This window comes from Pan troglodytes, chromosome 1 (genome assembly GCF_028858775.2).
Source record: "Pan troglodytes isolate AG18354 chromosome 1, NHGRI_mPanTro3-v2.0_pri, whole genome shotgun sequence".
Classification (NCBI taxonomy): domain Eukaryota; kingdom Metazoa; phylum Chordata; class Mammalia; order Primates; family Hominidae; genus Pan; species Pan troglodytes.
The window spans coordinates 196092537-196107691 of NC_072398.2; the positions used below are offsets into that span (position 1 = coordinate 196092537).

General features: G+C 44.2%; 1 protein-coding gene across 4 annotated transcripts in view; it reads left to right on the forward strand.

Moving 5' to 3' along the window:
* The window catches only part of DLGAP3 (DLG associated protein 3), a 63840-nt gene that overhangs the window by 31972 nt on the left and 16713 nt on the right, over window positions 1–15155 (forward strand). For all 4 annotated transcript variants that reach the window (XM_016958857.4, XM_054681096.2, XM_054681097.2 and 1 more), the window contains 3 exons: window positions 11028–11241; window positions 11522–11835; window positions 12250–12335. In XM_016958857.4, coding sequence (XP_016814346.1) covers window positions 11028–11241; window positions 11522–11835; window positions 12250–12335 — 614 coding nt within the window. The remainder of the gene's footprint in view (window positions 1–11027; window positions 11242–11521; window positions 11836–12249; window positions 12336–15155) is intronic.

A 15155-nucleotide genomic window follows, 5' to 3' on the forward strand; every position in this document is an offset into this window, starting at 1 on the left:
TTTGCTCTTGCTCCACTTCATCCTCTCTCATTACAGCCCACATGATCTTTAAAAACTATAATCACACTCGCTCTTCTGTTCAAAACCCTCACGTTGCTCAGAGTAAACATCAAGAACCTAACCATGGCTTTCAAGGCCTGCATGACCTGGTGACCTCGCTGGAGTGGAGCTGCCTCTGAGTTCCTCTCCTAGGGCTGTTCCCCTCCCTCCCACTCCAGCCACACTAGACTCCCTAGGGCCCTTGCATTTGCCACTACCTTTGCCTGGATGTCCCCTTCCCAGCCACTCCCATGGATCACTTCCTAACTTCTTTCAGGTCTTTTCCCAAATGCCCTAAAATTTTAATTTAACTCTCCCTTTCCAACATTTCCTATTCCCCGTCCCTGTACTGTCATTGTTGAGGTCTTCTCTGTCTTCTTCCTCCTGCTCTTTCTCCTTCTTCTTAGCACTTTGCATTATCTAACATCACATATACTTGACATATTTAGCCTGGAGGTGTGGCTTCTTATTCTTGCTTTATAGAAGATGAAATAAGTTTAAAGCACTAGAGATGTCACCCTATTATGTCTCATAATACTTTTTTCCTCTTCAGTCTATTTTTTTTTCGTTTAGTATTTGCCTAAAACACCTTTTTCCATCTTTTACTTTAAAGCTTTTTGTCTATGTCTCAGGTATAGTTTTTGAAAATAGTTATAGCTACGTTTTACCTATATCCATTCTGATAATTGCTTGAGAGTTTAGTACATTTATATTTATTGTGATTACAGATTATCTGTGATTACCCCTTGGCCTAAACCTAGGGTAGTGTGATGACCCTAGCCCTAACCCTTGGGTTTATTTCTGTCATCTTATTTTGTGCCTTCTATTTATCTTGCCTTTGGACTGGTGCTTTCCTGCTCCTTTGCTGCCTCCTTTTGGTTTGAGTTTTCTTTATTCTTCTCCCCACCAAATCCCACACTGGTTTAGTAGTTATATATTCTATTTTATTCTTTGTGGTTACCCTTATAATTTTCATATGCATATTTGACTTAACGTCTGAAGCTGACGGTTTTTTCTGTGCTCCTCCTAAACAATACAGAGACCATAGGACAGTTTGATTTTGTGTGTGTGTGTGTGTGTGTGTGTGTGTGTGTGTGTGTGTGTGTGTGTGACGGAGTCTGGCTCTGTTGCCCAGGCCAGAGTGCAGTGGCTAGATCTCTGCTCACTGCAACCTCCATCTCCCGGGTTCAAGCGATTCTCCTGCCTCAGCCTCCCGAATAACTGGAATTACACGTGTGCGCCACCACACCTGGCTAACTGTTTTGTATTTGTAGTAGAGACGGGGTTTCACTATGTTGGCCAGGCTGGTTCCCAACTCCTGATATCAGGTGATCCACTCACCTTGGCCTCCCAAAGTGCTGGGTTTACAGACATGAGCCACCACACCTGGACGACATTCTGATTTTGATGACCTCTTCCCTTCTTGTTCTTCTTTTTTTTGGCAACAAAAATTTATTTTCTCACAATTCTGGAGGCTAGAAATCTGACCAAGGTGTCAGCTGGAGTGGTTTCCACTATTCAGTAATTTGTATTTTTATATTTTTTATGTTGTTGTTTGGAGAACAAAACATTTTAAACTTGATGATGCATAATTCATCAATTTTTCTCTTCTTGATTGTGCTTTGGTGTAAAATTTAAGAAATCTTTGTCTAATGCAAGATCACAAAAATTTACTCTAATATTTCTCCTAAGAATTTTGTAGTTTAACATTTATATTTAGATGTATGACCCACTTTGAGTAGTGTGTGTGTGTGTGTGTGTGTGTGTGTGTGTGTGTATGTGTGATTCAAGTTAGGGGTCCAGCTTTATGTTTTTGAATGCGGATATCCAATTTTCCCAGCATCATTTGTTGAAAAGGCTTTTCTGTCCTCATTGAAATTTCTTGGCCCCTTTTTCAAAACCAATTTACCATAAATGCATGTGTTTATTAATGAACCTTAAAATTTATTCCACTGGTCTGCTTGAACCTATCTTTATGCTATTACCACATGCTTTGATTGCTGTAACTGTGTGGTAAGGATTGATTTTGGTAAGCTGAAATTATACAATTTTGTTACTCCTTTTAAAGACTGCTTTGTGTTTTGTGTTTCCTTTGCATATACACATGGATTTTGGGTAGGCTTGTTGATTTCTATAAAAAATATAGTTGGGAATTTGAAGGGATTGCTCTGAATGTGTAGATTAATTTATGGAGTATTGTATTCTTAACAATATTAAATATTATTATCCTTGAATATTGGATGTATTTCCATTTATTCAGTTCTTCTTTGATTTCTTTCAGCATTTATTTTACTTATTATTATTATTATTTTAATTTCTTTTTTTTTTTTTTTGAGACAGTCTCGCTCTGTCGCCCAGGTAGGAGTGCAGTGGCATGATCTTGGCTCACTGCAAGCTCCGCTTCCTGGGTTCACGCCATTCTTCTGCCTCAGTCTCCGGAGTAGCTGGGACTACAGGCGCCCGCCACCACGCCTGGCTAATTTTTTTGTATTTTTAGCACAGACGGGGTTTCACCGTGTTAGCCAGGATCGTCTCGATCTCCTGACCTCGTCATCCGCCTGCCTTGGCCTCCCAAAGTTCTGGGATTACAGGCATGAGCCAACGCTCCTGGCCTATTTTACTTTTAATTTTTATTATAAATTGACAAATTGTGGGTGTATATATTTATGGGGTATAAAGTAATGTTATGACTTATGAATACAATATGGAATAATGAAATCAAGTGAATTGACATACCCATCAACTCAAATACTTAAGTGATCTTAGGACACTTTAATTTCCTTGACTTCTTCCCTTCTTATGTGGACTTATTGCCCAGTATTTTAGTTCTACCTTTTAACCTGTCAAATTAGTCTCTATTATTATTGTTACTTTTTATATTATTAGCTCTTGATTGTATGTACTCACATCTCTACCTTTTTTACTCCTCACTTTACCTCCTTACATCTCATTGTTTCCTCCTAAAGTATATTCTTTAGTAATTTTTTCAGTGAATATCTGTTAGTAGCAAACTTGGACTTTAACAAAAAATATATTTTACCCATACTGTTTGATACAGTTTAGCTTATTGTGGGAATTCTAGCTTAACATTTATTTTCTCTAAGTGTTTTGAAGATATTCTTTTGTCATCTGTCTGTTGTTGCTGTTAAGGAGTCTGCTATCATCCTGATTGTCTTTGTAGGTAGTTTTAATTTCTCTCAGGTTGCTGTTGAGATCTTGCTTTGATTTTATTGTTCTGCAGTTTTGCTATGATATGTTCATGTGTGTGCTCCATAGGTCTGTGGATTCATGTTTTTCATCAATTCTGGAAAATTCTCTCATGGTATAGTTTGCATAGTATATCTTTTCCCCATTCTTTTACTTTCAACTGTTTGTGTTTCAGATTTAAGGTATGTCTCCTGTAGACAGCATCTAATGTTTTTTTTTTTTTTTTTGCTTTATCTTATCACTATGCCTTTTGAATGAGTGTTTTGTCCATTCATGTTTTATTTTATTTATTTAATTTGTTTTTGAGGAAGGGTCGTGCTCTGTCATTAAGCTACAAGGTAGTGGTGTGAACATGGCTCACTGCAGCCTTGACCTCCCAGGCTCAATCAATCCTCCCACCTCAGTTCCCCAAGTAAATAGAGGTAAATACAAGAGCCTCTATAAATATATTTTCCTCACTTCCTCTCTTAACTTCTTTAAAAGATGTAAGATTACACAAAGCACTTATTATAATACCAATGTTGGTTTATAACAAGTGTTAGGTTTAAAACATATATAGGTAATATATGACAGTAATAGCACAAAGGGGGAAATGAGTTATATTAGAGCAATGCTCCTATATTTTACCATAATTATATTTTGATAAGCTAAGATATACATTGTAATTCCTAGTGCAATCACTAAGAAAGTAACTCAAATTGTATAGTAAAAAATTAACAAATAAATGTAAATGGTACACTAAAATATTTATTGATTTAATACAAAAGAAGACAGTAAAGAAGGAACAGAGGATCAAAAAATAATATGACAGTCCAACCACATCAATAACCACATTAAGATGTGAAGGTCTGTGAATTTCAATTAATATGTGAAATATATTTCACATATTTACCATTTCTGGTGCTCTTTATTTCTTCTTCTGTATTTGAGTTACCTTTGGGTATTACTTTATTTTCCCTTTAGCCTGAAGGACTTCCATTAGTGCTTCTCATAATATAAGTCTCCTGGCAATAAATTATTCAGTCTACATTTATCTGGAAATGTTTTTATTTTTACTTCATCTTGGAAGAATAGTTTTGCTGGATATAAAATTCCTGGCTGACAGTTATTTTTCTTTCAGCACTTAGAATATACCATTCCACTGCCTTCTGGTGTTCATTGTTTTTGATGAAAAGTGAGTTGTTTCCCTCTATGTGATGAATTGTTTTTCTTGTGCTGCTATTAAGATTTTCTGTTTTCAGCTTTCAACATTTTGACTGTAATTTGTGTGAATATAGATCTCTTAGTGTTTAACCTACTTTAGGTTCATTGAGCTTCTTTGATCTCTAATGTTTTTTGTTTTTTAATTAAATTTGGTAGGTAGGCACAGTAGTGGGCACCTGTAGCCCTAGCCACTTGGGAAGTGGAGGCAGTAGGATTGCTTTAGCCCAAGAGTTTGACCTGTAGTGCACTATGTTATGATTGTGCCTGTGAATAGCCACTGCACTGAAGCCTAGGCAACATAGTGAGACCTCATCTCTAAAAAAAACAAAAACAAAAAACGAGAACAAAAACAAAAGGAAAGTTTTTGGCTATTGTCTCTCCAAATATTTTTTTCTGCCCTATCTCTTCCTTTTCCTCTTTTTTTTCTCTCTTCCTTCTGGAACTCCCATCACATGTATGGTGCTATGCTTGATGTTGTCCCATAGGCCTCTGAGGCTGTGTTCATTTCTGTTTAATATTTTTTCTCTCCATTATTCATATTGGATAATTTATACAGATCCATCTTCATGTTTACTGATCATTTATTATGGTGAGCCCCTCTACTGAATTTTTAATTTCAGTTACCCTACTCTTCAGCTCCAGAATTTCCATTTGTTCCTTTTTTTAATCTCTCTCTCTTTGTTGTGATTTGTATTCATGAAGTCATTGTTGTCATGCTTTCCTTTAAATCTTTAAGCATGGTTTCCTTTAATTCTTTGATATATTTATAATAGCTGCCTTGTAGTCTTTGTCTGATAAAAGCAACATTTGGGGATATGCATACCTTCTTGTTTATTTGCATGTTTCATAATTTTTTGTTAAATACTGAACATTTTAGATAATATATTGTAGTAATTCTAGATTATGTTTTCCTCTTGAAGATTGTTATTGCTTTGTTTGTTAATCCCTGAATGAAATCTGTGAAATCTGTCTTCCCTACAACATGTGGCCTCTAATGTTTCCATTCAGTTTTATTTCCTTCTTATTTTTATTTTAAGCCTTGTTTCTTAGGGGTTTCCCCCATATCTGCATAGCTTAGTGTTCAGCCAGAGATTTTTCGGAGGTTGTGCTCAAGAACCTCAAGCTAGTTAGACTTTCTGTCTGCCTATAGTTCTATGTGTGAGCTGGGGAGGGCAAAGTTCAGGTTGTTTTCAAACCTACCCTGGCTTTTACTCTTCACCAGACTCTTTTATTTCCCCTGCGCACATATATAAGCTCCATTGGCTAGGGATGTGTGGGTGGCTCAGGCTTCTCTGGTCTCTGCTGTGCATTCACCCAGCTTCGAGTTAACCCAAGATATGTGGAGAGCTTATCAAACTCCCTTGGTCTGTCTCACTCCCTGGAATTTTCTGATAAATTCCTGGTTAGTTTGCCAGTCCATTGTTTGGCCCAAACATTGCTGAAACCCAGCCTAACAGTGCTTCTGGCCTTTCCTGTTCTTGATATTATAACTGACAATGCTCCAAATTAAGTGGAGCCCTCTGGCAGAGGCAGTGAAGCAGCTGATTTTTCACAAGCGGCACCACGTTTGTTGAAGTATTGCAACTGATAGCACTGGGAGCCTGGTGAACGAGAGCAGCCTCAGGCAAGAATACTATAGAGTCGTGCTATTCTTACCCAAAGTCCAGTAATTTTTATGAATACATGTTTCTTTGTTGTATGTCTTTGATTGATTTGCAGAGTGATAAAATGGTGGGTTTTGACAGTTTGTCCTGCTTTAGAGTCGTATTTTCTTCTGTTCTCAGTTTTATCTTTTAAGCTTGGAACTTTTAAACATCATTTAGAAGTTATTTTATTTTAGCTAAGGTAGCACTAGCTGCTTTAACAGAGAAATCTTGAATTCTCAATGGCTTAACTCAATAAAAGTTAGTTTTTGTTTATGTCACAATTTGTATTTTCTATTGCTATGTAAGTTATCCCCAAATGTAGTATCTTTAAACAACAAATATTTATTATCTCACAGTTTCTGTGGATCAGGAATCTGAGTGCAGCCTGGCTGGGTGCGACTGGGTCAAGTGTCTCACAAAGTTGCAATCAAGGTGTTGGCCAAGGCTGCAGCATCTCAAGGCTTCACTGGGTGAAGATCTGCTTCCATGCTCACTCACATGGCTGTTGGCAGGCTACAGATCCTTGCTGGCTACTAACCAGGGACATCAATTTCTTCTATGTGAGACTCACTACAGGGCTACTCACAGCATAGCAGCTTGCCTCCCCCAGAGCAAAGGCTTTGAGAGAAAGAGAATAAAAAAAGGTGTCTAAGATGGAAGCCACGGTCTGTTTGTAACCTAATCTCAGAAGTGATATCCCATTGTATCTGCCATATTCTATTCATTAGAAGTGGGCCAATAAGTCTGGTCCACACTCATGAGAAAGGGATTACACAAGGGTGTGAGTTCCAGGAGATGGAGATCATTAGGAGCTATTTCAGAGGCTGTCTCCCACATAGTACACTCACCTTCAATGGAAATTTATCTGTGAGAAGCATGAGCAGCTTGGGTTAGGAGTGAGTTCCCCAGGAAATATTTTGCAGTTGCTTCTGTTGGAATATCCCTGGTTTGGAACTATTTTATGCTAATTTTTAATTTTAGGGGTGTGGCCCATGAAGGTTCATGCAGATACACAGTACCGTGGCTGTGTGAGGACCAGCTTGTAGGTACAGATTCTTAGGGGATTTGCCTCTTTTCCCTTCCCGCCATCCCTGTACTTCAGACCAGCTTCCTTGTCATCAGCCTGTGGTGATGACTAATTTTTTTATTCTAGTCTACATTTTCATCAAAGGTTTCACTTTTCCTAACTTTATGCAGGTTCTCCTTTCCAATTCCGCGCTTCATGTGGGCCCAAAGCCTTCCTCCTATGCCCAAGTGGGTGTTAAAACCTAAGCCTTTACCAAAACGCTGAGACCAACAGCCCCTGCCCCCACCTCCCGCCTCCACTGGGCTGTTTGCAGCATTGGCTCACACAGTTAATATTCTGATTTTCCAGTCTCCTCTTTGCTTTTGTCCCCTGGGGACTTATCTCGCTTTCTTGTGAGCTCAGCTATGCATATAAAGCAACATTTGTTATATTTTATCCAATGTTTTGAAATGGGAGAGTTTTCTAAAGGTTATCTAAACTAAATAACATAAGTAAAGTATACACGATGTTGCCTGGCCCCCTGTTGGACCCACCAACTCTAGTCTGGACAATTTCCAATTAGACACAAAGCATTTTTACTTTAAATATTTCATGAGCTTGGAAATGGCTACTGATTCCAGTCTGGTTTGGAGAAAGGCTAAGGATCTCATCCCAAGAGGATTCTTTGACTTTGAGTCTCCTGTAAGTGGATGTTGGGGGAAGCAGGGTGGAAGTCAGTGCAGGGATAATAGGAGCATTCACAGTACAATGTTACAGTTTTATAATTGTAGGATAGTAAAGATCAACATGGGTGTAATATTTCTCTGAGAGTCTCTGAGTCCGTGTTTCCCTTGTGTCCTGGTCTCCTGTTGGAACCCCAGAAGCTCCTCTTGGCCAGCTGAGCTGGCGGGTATATGACCCCAGGGAGTTGTTCACCTTCTTTTGTCTGCCTTGGATAGAATTGGTTGTGAGTATTGCCTGTGGGTGGGATTTCAAGAGCTGCAGAACCCCAGGGAAAGAGGCACTTCTCATTCTGAGTGGTATTGTCACTGCGATTTAAGAGCCTCTTGTTGCTAATAATAGTAGCTATAGTTTATTGAGCATCTACTGTGTGCCAGATATTATGCCTAGTGCTTTATACACAGAAGAGGGCTAGAGATACAGAAATATACAACAGAGTGAGATTCCTTTCATCCCTGGTGTCTGGACTCGAGACCAGCGTGCTTTCTGCTAGGGTTAGATTAGCTCCCCTGTGCTCCAAGAGGGACACTCTGGGCTGCATTTGTTCTAATTGGGGAGTGTCTTGAGCCTAGCCCAGAAATAGCAGGAGTTAGTTCAGTTCCTGTGTTTTAGGAAATACACTGGCAACTGTTGTCTTTGGTGCCCCAGAAATACAGAGACAGAAAGGCTGAGAGGTAGATGACAGAGCATCATGGTGAAAGCCACAACTGTCACACAAGTGTGGCTTGTGTCAGTCAAATATGAGAGAACTTAACTTCTGCGGGGTCTCGGATTGATTTTCCATGGCCTGGGATTTCCATACACTTGTAATGAAGCTCCTTTAGAAAAAGCTTCAAAAAGTTCAGACAGTCCTTCTTTTCAATTAGTAGGCCCACATTGGAACCAACGAATCTAAATCTCCAGCAAATTTGGCTCTGAGCTTCTAAGCAGCCAAAGCGAGAGAAGTGTTTTGTTAACCCTGGGTTCAGATCCTTGGGGTGGGGCCTGAGTTAATGTAGGTTTAACAAGCTCCCCAAGAGAATCTGTTGCTCAATCAGCCTTACATGGGAGCCAGGAAGCATGACATTTAATTTCAGTTTTATCACCTACCAGCTGGGCATCCTTAGACAATTCACCTGCCCTCTCTGGGTCTTGTTTGCCCATTAATAGATTGGAATAGAAATGGCTCTATTTGAAGTAGAATCCAGTGAAATCATGTTATGCTTTGGAGGCTGAATTATGGAAACACTGAGCTGCAGTTTACACATGGATCAGTCCACTCCTTTGAGCCTCTGTTGACTGCACGTAAATATAATGCCGTGAATCTTTCCTGGGAGATGTCACAAGATGCAGCCATGTGATACTTGCTGTTATGTTTGCCATGGGATGCTGTCGAGGACCTTGTCCATGACTTCATCCAATGGACTCTACATAATCATCCACAGGGGATGATTGTCTCTTAGTCTCAGGGACAGGAATTGTTGTGGTTCTCATGGGCATCTGGCCTGTGTTTACCAGGGAGGCCCTGAGACCTTCGCATGCCGCTAGCCGAGGGCTTACTATGTGCCAGTACCTGTACCAAAAGGCTCACATGTTTTTCTTTCAGTCCCCTCAATAGCCATATGAAGATGGTACCATTATCACTCCCATTTGACAGGTGAGCAAACTGAGGCCCCCAAACTTTAACTTTCCCAGGCCATTCTGCTAGGAAGTGGTAGAGCCAGCACTTGAATCTAGGAGAAGTCTCACGCATAGCCCATGCAGGCAACTCTGAGGCTATACTCCCTGATGCTTTGCCTGCTTGGAAGCTCAGGGTTAAATATGTGCCCATCTTGAGCAATGTTCAGGACTTTGTCACCTGTGTTCTGGGTGTAGCACTTACCTCTGGTAGCACCTTTTCCTGCCTTTACTTTTTCTTTGCACCAGTTCTCTCTTGTAATGTGAATGAAGCTGCAACCTCTGTGGTATATTTAGTCTTCGTGTGGTGGTGTGCGGCACAGTTCCACGAACAAAATTTTTGTTTTGCTTTTTTTCATACTTTAACTTTTTTTTTTTTTTAACACCATGGATTCTGCACCACCAAAATACGAAAAACAAAACCAGAACCTCATCCAGCAATGGCTAAGCTTTCCTCAGTGGGGGAGGGTAGAGAAGGAACCCACAGGTTAAGCCAGAACCCGAGTGAGTGGATAGAAGGTTGGGGAAGGCAAGGGCCGGGTGCGGTGGCTCACGCCTATAATCCCAGCACTTTGAGAGGCCAAGACGGGCAGATTATGAGGTCAGGAGATCGAGACCATCCTGGCTAATACGGTGAAATCCCGTCTCTACTAGAAATACAAAAAAATTAGCCGGGCGTCGTGGCAGGCGCCTGTAGTCCCAGCTACTTGAGAGGCTGAAGCAGGAAAATGGGGTGAACCCGGGAGGCAGAGCTTGCAGTGAGCCGAGATCGCGCCACTGCACTCCAGCCTGGGCAACTGAGCGAGACTCTGTCTCAAAAAAAAAAAAAAAAAAAAAAAGAAGGTGGGGGAAGGCTTGGGACACTGGTAGGTTAATAACTTTGCTCCATCACTTACGCATTAGTTTCCATCCTGCCAGTTGGTATTTTATATATATATAGCATATATACATGTAGTGTATATATATATAGTATATATGTAGTATATATATAGTACATATATGTAGTGTATATATATAGTGTATATATATAATGTATATATATATACACACAGAGCTTTCAATCAATTTTGTAATGTAATGGATTATAAATAATAAAAGATGTCCTCCATGAAGTCCCCACCCCCATACTGGGCAGGAGGGTGCATGCCAGGTCCCTGGTCCTCTCTGTTGGGGTCAGGTGAGAGAAACGTCAGGGGATGGGACTAGGTGGAGAGAAAAACATGGTGGTCTGCAGTCTGGAGTGCAGCCAGCCAGACACCTGGAAGAGGCATAGGTGGGGTGGAGGTGGGGGTGGGGGTGGGATATTTAGAGGAAAGACTGGGCCCCAAGACAAGCCTTGGGAGCACAGTGGGGCAGAGATGCCCCCATCTTTCTTTGCAAAGAGTTAGGGTTTCTTTTAGTTAAAATGCGGAAGAGTCGCCTACAGCCTCTGCAGATATAGAGAGGTCTTCCCCTAAGGCAGAGCACCCCAGGGACTTCCACCCCCTCCCGGCACCTTATAACTGTCCTCCCGACCCCCTGCCCCCCAGCTCAGCGATGAGTTGAACCAGCAGCTGGAGGCCGTGTGCGGGTCGGTGTTTGGGGAGCTGGAGTCCCAGGCCGTGGACGCCCTGGACCTGCCCGGCTGTTTCCGCATGCGGAGCCACAGCTACCTCCGGGCCATCCAGGCCGGCTGCTCTCAAGACGACGACTGCCTGCCCCTCCTCGCTACCCCTGCCGCTGTCTCAGGGAGGCCCGGCTCCTGTGAGTACACCTTCCTGCCCCTGGCCCGGCCCTAGGCAGGAGAGCGCCCTGGGTCCGGGTTCTGGCCTCCCCCTCGACTGTGCTGTGACCCGCGCAGATCGCTCGCTCCCGGGGTCGGATGACGGGGAGAGCGTCCGTTGGCGTGTGTGCAGCAGCATGTGGAGTGCGCGCCGCTGCAGGGTCCCGTAGGGCCTCTTGAGGGTGGGAGTCGGGCGCGGGCCCAGGACCCAGGCAGGGCCGCGAGCCTCACCCACTGCGTCTCTGCGCTCGCCGGCCACAGCCTTCAACTTCAGAAAGGCCCCGCCCCCCATCCCGCCGGGAAGCCAGGCCCCGCCCCGCATCTCCATCACCGCCCAGAGCAGCACCGACTCCGCGCACGAGAGCTTCACGGCGGCCGAGGGCCCCGCCCGGCGCTGCAGCTCCGCCGACGGGCTGGACGGCCCCGCCATGGGTGCGCGCACACTGGAGTTGGCGCCGGTGCCGCCCCGGGCCAGCCCCAAGCCCCCCACACTCATCATCAAGACCATCCCTGGCAGGGAGGAGCTGCGGAGCCTGGCGCGGCAGCGGAAGTGGCGGCCGTCCATTGGGGTGCAGGTATGGAACGGGGAGGCGCCCACGAGGGCTCTGACCCTGGTCGGTCGGGGCTGGGGTGAGGGGCTGGAAGCGGCCTTCTGGATATATCGACATTCTTTCTGGCTTGCCCTGAGCTGCAAGTGAACCCCGTGCCTGGACATCGACGGGGCTGCTCCAGCCAGCCCCCGCCCACTCCCTCGTCCCTCGTCCTGGCACCATCGCCCCTCCTGACTAATGGAGGGCTGGAGGGCCGTGCCCAGTGGTTGCCACTTTGAGGCCTGTGACCTACCGCCTGGGTCTCTCATCTTGTTCAGGCAGATGGTCTTTGCAGGACCTGCCAGCTGGCTTGGGGCGCAGCCATTGCTAGCCGTTCTCCCCGGGAAGGGCTTTCACCTTGGCTCGCCACAGCCACTGACTCCTCCACCCTGCCACCAGGTGGAGACGATCTCAGATTCGGACACCGAGAACAGGAGCCGGAGGGAGTTCCACTCCATTGGAGTGCAGGTGGAAGAGGACAAGAGGTAAGTCACGGTGGGAGTGCCCAGGCTTCGTTGGGAGACAGGAGGAGAGAGGGCTGCATAGTGTCCCCACTAGCCCAGTCTCCCTGCACATCCTCTTTTCCTGGAAGTGAGACCAAGCCTTTTTATAGAGGGTGGTCAGAGCAGCCACAGGGGCTGTTCCATAGAGATGTCACCAGAGGAGTCATCAAACCTAGAGTTCTTGTGCCCATGCCCACCCCAGGTGCTCAGAGGCAGACGGGAGATACACAGCAGTTGCAGGGAAGGAGAGAATGGGAAAGGTTACATGTAGGTGCCGAGCAGGCCTCCAGCAATTGTCCTTTCCAGGGGATGATAGGATCTGCCAATCCCTCATTACATCCTGTGGTGTACAAGTATGTGAGCTCAAAAAGAAACAAACAGGAAGATTGCCTCTCAGGAGCCCCTGGCAGATATAACACTCCTCCTCACTTGGCTCACACAAGCATTTAACCAGTTGGGGGTACCTATTACATGCCTGAGTCTGTGGTGTACCTGAGATAGTACAATTAGCAGCAGCCACTATTCTGGCATTAGGTGGCCTCAGAAACATTGACTCCTTAATTTTCACTGAAGAATTAGCATTGCCAGCTCTGGAGGGGATACCAGAAAGAGGCCTCTCTGTTGTTGGGTGCCTATGGGGAGAAAGGGTGTCTGGGAGCTTGCCAGGGGCTGGCCATAACGGTTTCATGGTATCTGAGCTTCCCAGGCCATACGACTGGAGGAATAAAACTAGTGTCCCAGGCCAGGTGCGGTGGCTCACGCCTGTAATCCCAGCACTTTGGGAGGCCAGGGTGGGCAGATCACTTGAGGCCAGGAGCTTGAGACCAGCCTGGCCAACATGGCAAAACCCCATCTCTACTAAAAATACAAAAATTAGCTGAGCATGGTGGCACACTCCTGTAGTCTCAGCTGCTCGAGAGGCTGAGGCATGAGAATTGGTTGAACCCAGGAGCCTCAGGTTGCAGCGAGCTGAGATTGCACCACTGCACTCCAGCCTGGGTGACTGAGTGAGACTATCTCAAAAAAAACCCAAAACACAAAAAACCGGTGTTCCACTAGCAGTGGTTCCTCGCAGCTCTGTTCCCAGTTACCGTCCTTCGCCCAGATTTCCCCAGCTATTTCTGGGATGTCCTTGGGATGTCTTGTGTTTGTGCCTGATGAAGTTTTTTTGGTGTTCCTATGGGATTCACCATTTTTCTCAACTTCTGATTTGGCTCCGTGAAGTTCTGTATGCTCCTGGGGCTGTAAATGCCTTCATCGAGGGTGGCATAATGCTGCCCTGGTTGCCTGCATGACTTCTAAACCTGCTGTCCACCAAACTTTTACTGTGCCACAAAGATTTCAGAAAAATAGCATTTTATGGCAAACCCAATTTGCAAATCTGTGACTTGAATTATTGAGAGATGGGGTAGGAGTCATGGACGGATGCAACTCTATGTTCTGAATCCTACCCACCCCCAATTCTAGTGCTATCCCATGGACCACCAAGCCCACTCACTCCCTTTAGAGGCTTTTTGGTTCCTTGTCTAGATAGGTCCAGGGGGGTGGGGGTTCCCCACATTCCTCCTAATAACCCTTGAATCCTGGGAAGAGTGCTGCAGGCCTTCTAGCTGAGACTCTTGCTAAATCAGCAAACTCTTGTCATTGATTGATTGATTCATTCATTCATCAGATACTTACTAAGCACGTGTTGTATGACAGCTCCTATGCACTGTGTTAAATGCTTCAGGAAACATCAAAGACATGACTTCTGCCCTCACAGAAGCTATGGTCTAGAGGGAAATCAAGGCAATGAATAAATAATCCTTGAATAAAAATATGACAACACATTATGATATAATAAGTAGTGGGATTTTATTGCATATTACGTAGGAATATGAAAGAAAAAGGAGGAGATAAGAGAGAAGAAGGGACCTTATTTAGATTAAGCAGGTGACATTTAAGCTGAGACTTGAGGATTGACTAAGAACTCTCAGGTGATGATTGGAGGAAAAGCATTCAGGGGAGAGGGAATGGCATATGTGGAGGTGTTGGGGCAGGAAAGAGTTTGACATGCATCGGGAACTGAAAGAAGGTCCATGTGGCTGGTGTGGAGTGGGGCAGGGGAGTGGGAAGGGAGTTAATTGGAGAACAGGCAGGGGCAGGTTATGCAGAGCATGGACATGATAAGGAATTGGAATCTAATTATGAGTAATGAGTAGCCATGTAAAGGTTAAAGAAGGAGTGCAACATGATCTAACTTATGTTCATGAAAGATCACAAGCTGCTGAGTGGAGAATGAATTCGAAGAAAGCAATAGTGGAAACGAGAAGGCTAGTTAGGAGGATTTTTCATGATCCAGAAGAAAGGTGATTGTGTTTTGCAATGTGGTGGCTATTGTGATTGGGATGTTTTTCTTCTATTGCATTTTACAACTAGGCACTGCTAGTGTGTGGTAGCACTGTTAGGTTTATTTACTTTTATCTTTATTTTATTTTTTTTGAGATGGCATTTTGCTCTTGTCGTCCAGGCTGGAGTGCAGTGGCATGATCTCAGCTCACTGCAACCTCTGCCTCCTGGGTTCACGCCATTCTCCTGCTTCAGCCTCTCAAGTACCTGGGATTACAGGCACCCGCCACCACACCTGGCTAATTTTTTGTGTTTTCAGCAGAGATGGGGTGTTGCCATGTTAGCCAGGCTGGTCTCAAGCTCCTGACCTCAGGTGATCAGCCCGCCTCGGCCTCCCAAAGTGCTGGGATTACAGGCGTGAGCTACCACACCCGGCCTCTACTGTTAGGTTTTGTATGTTTTGTATGTTGATTT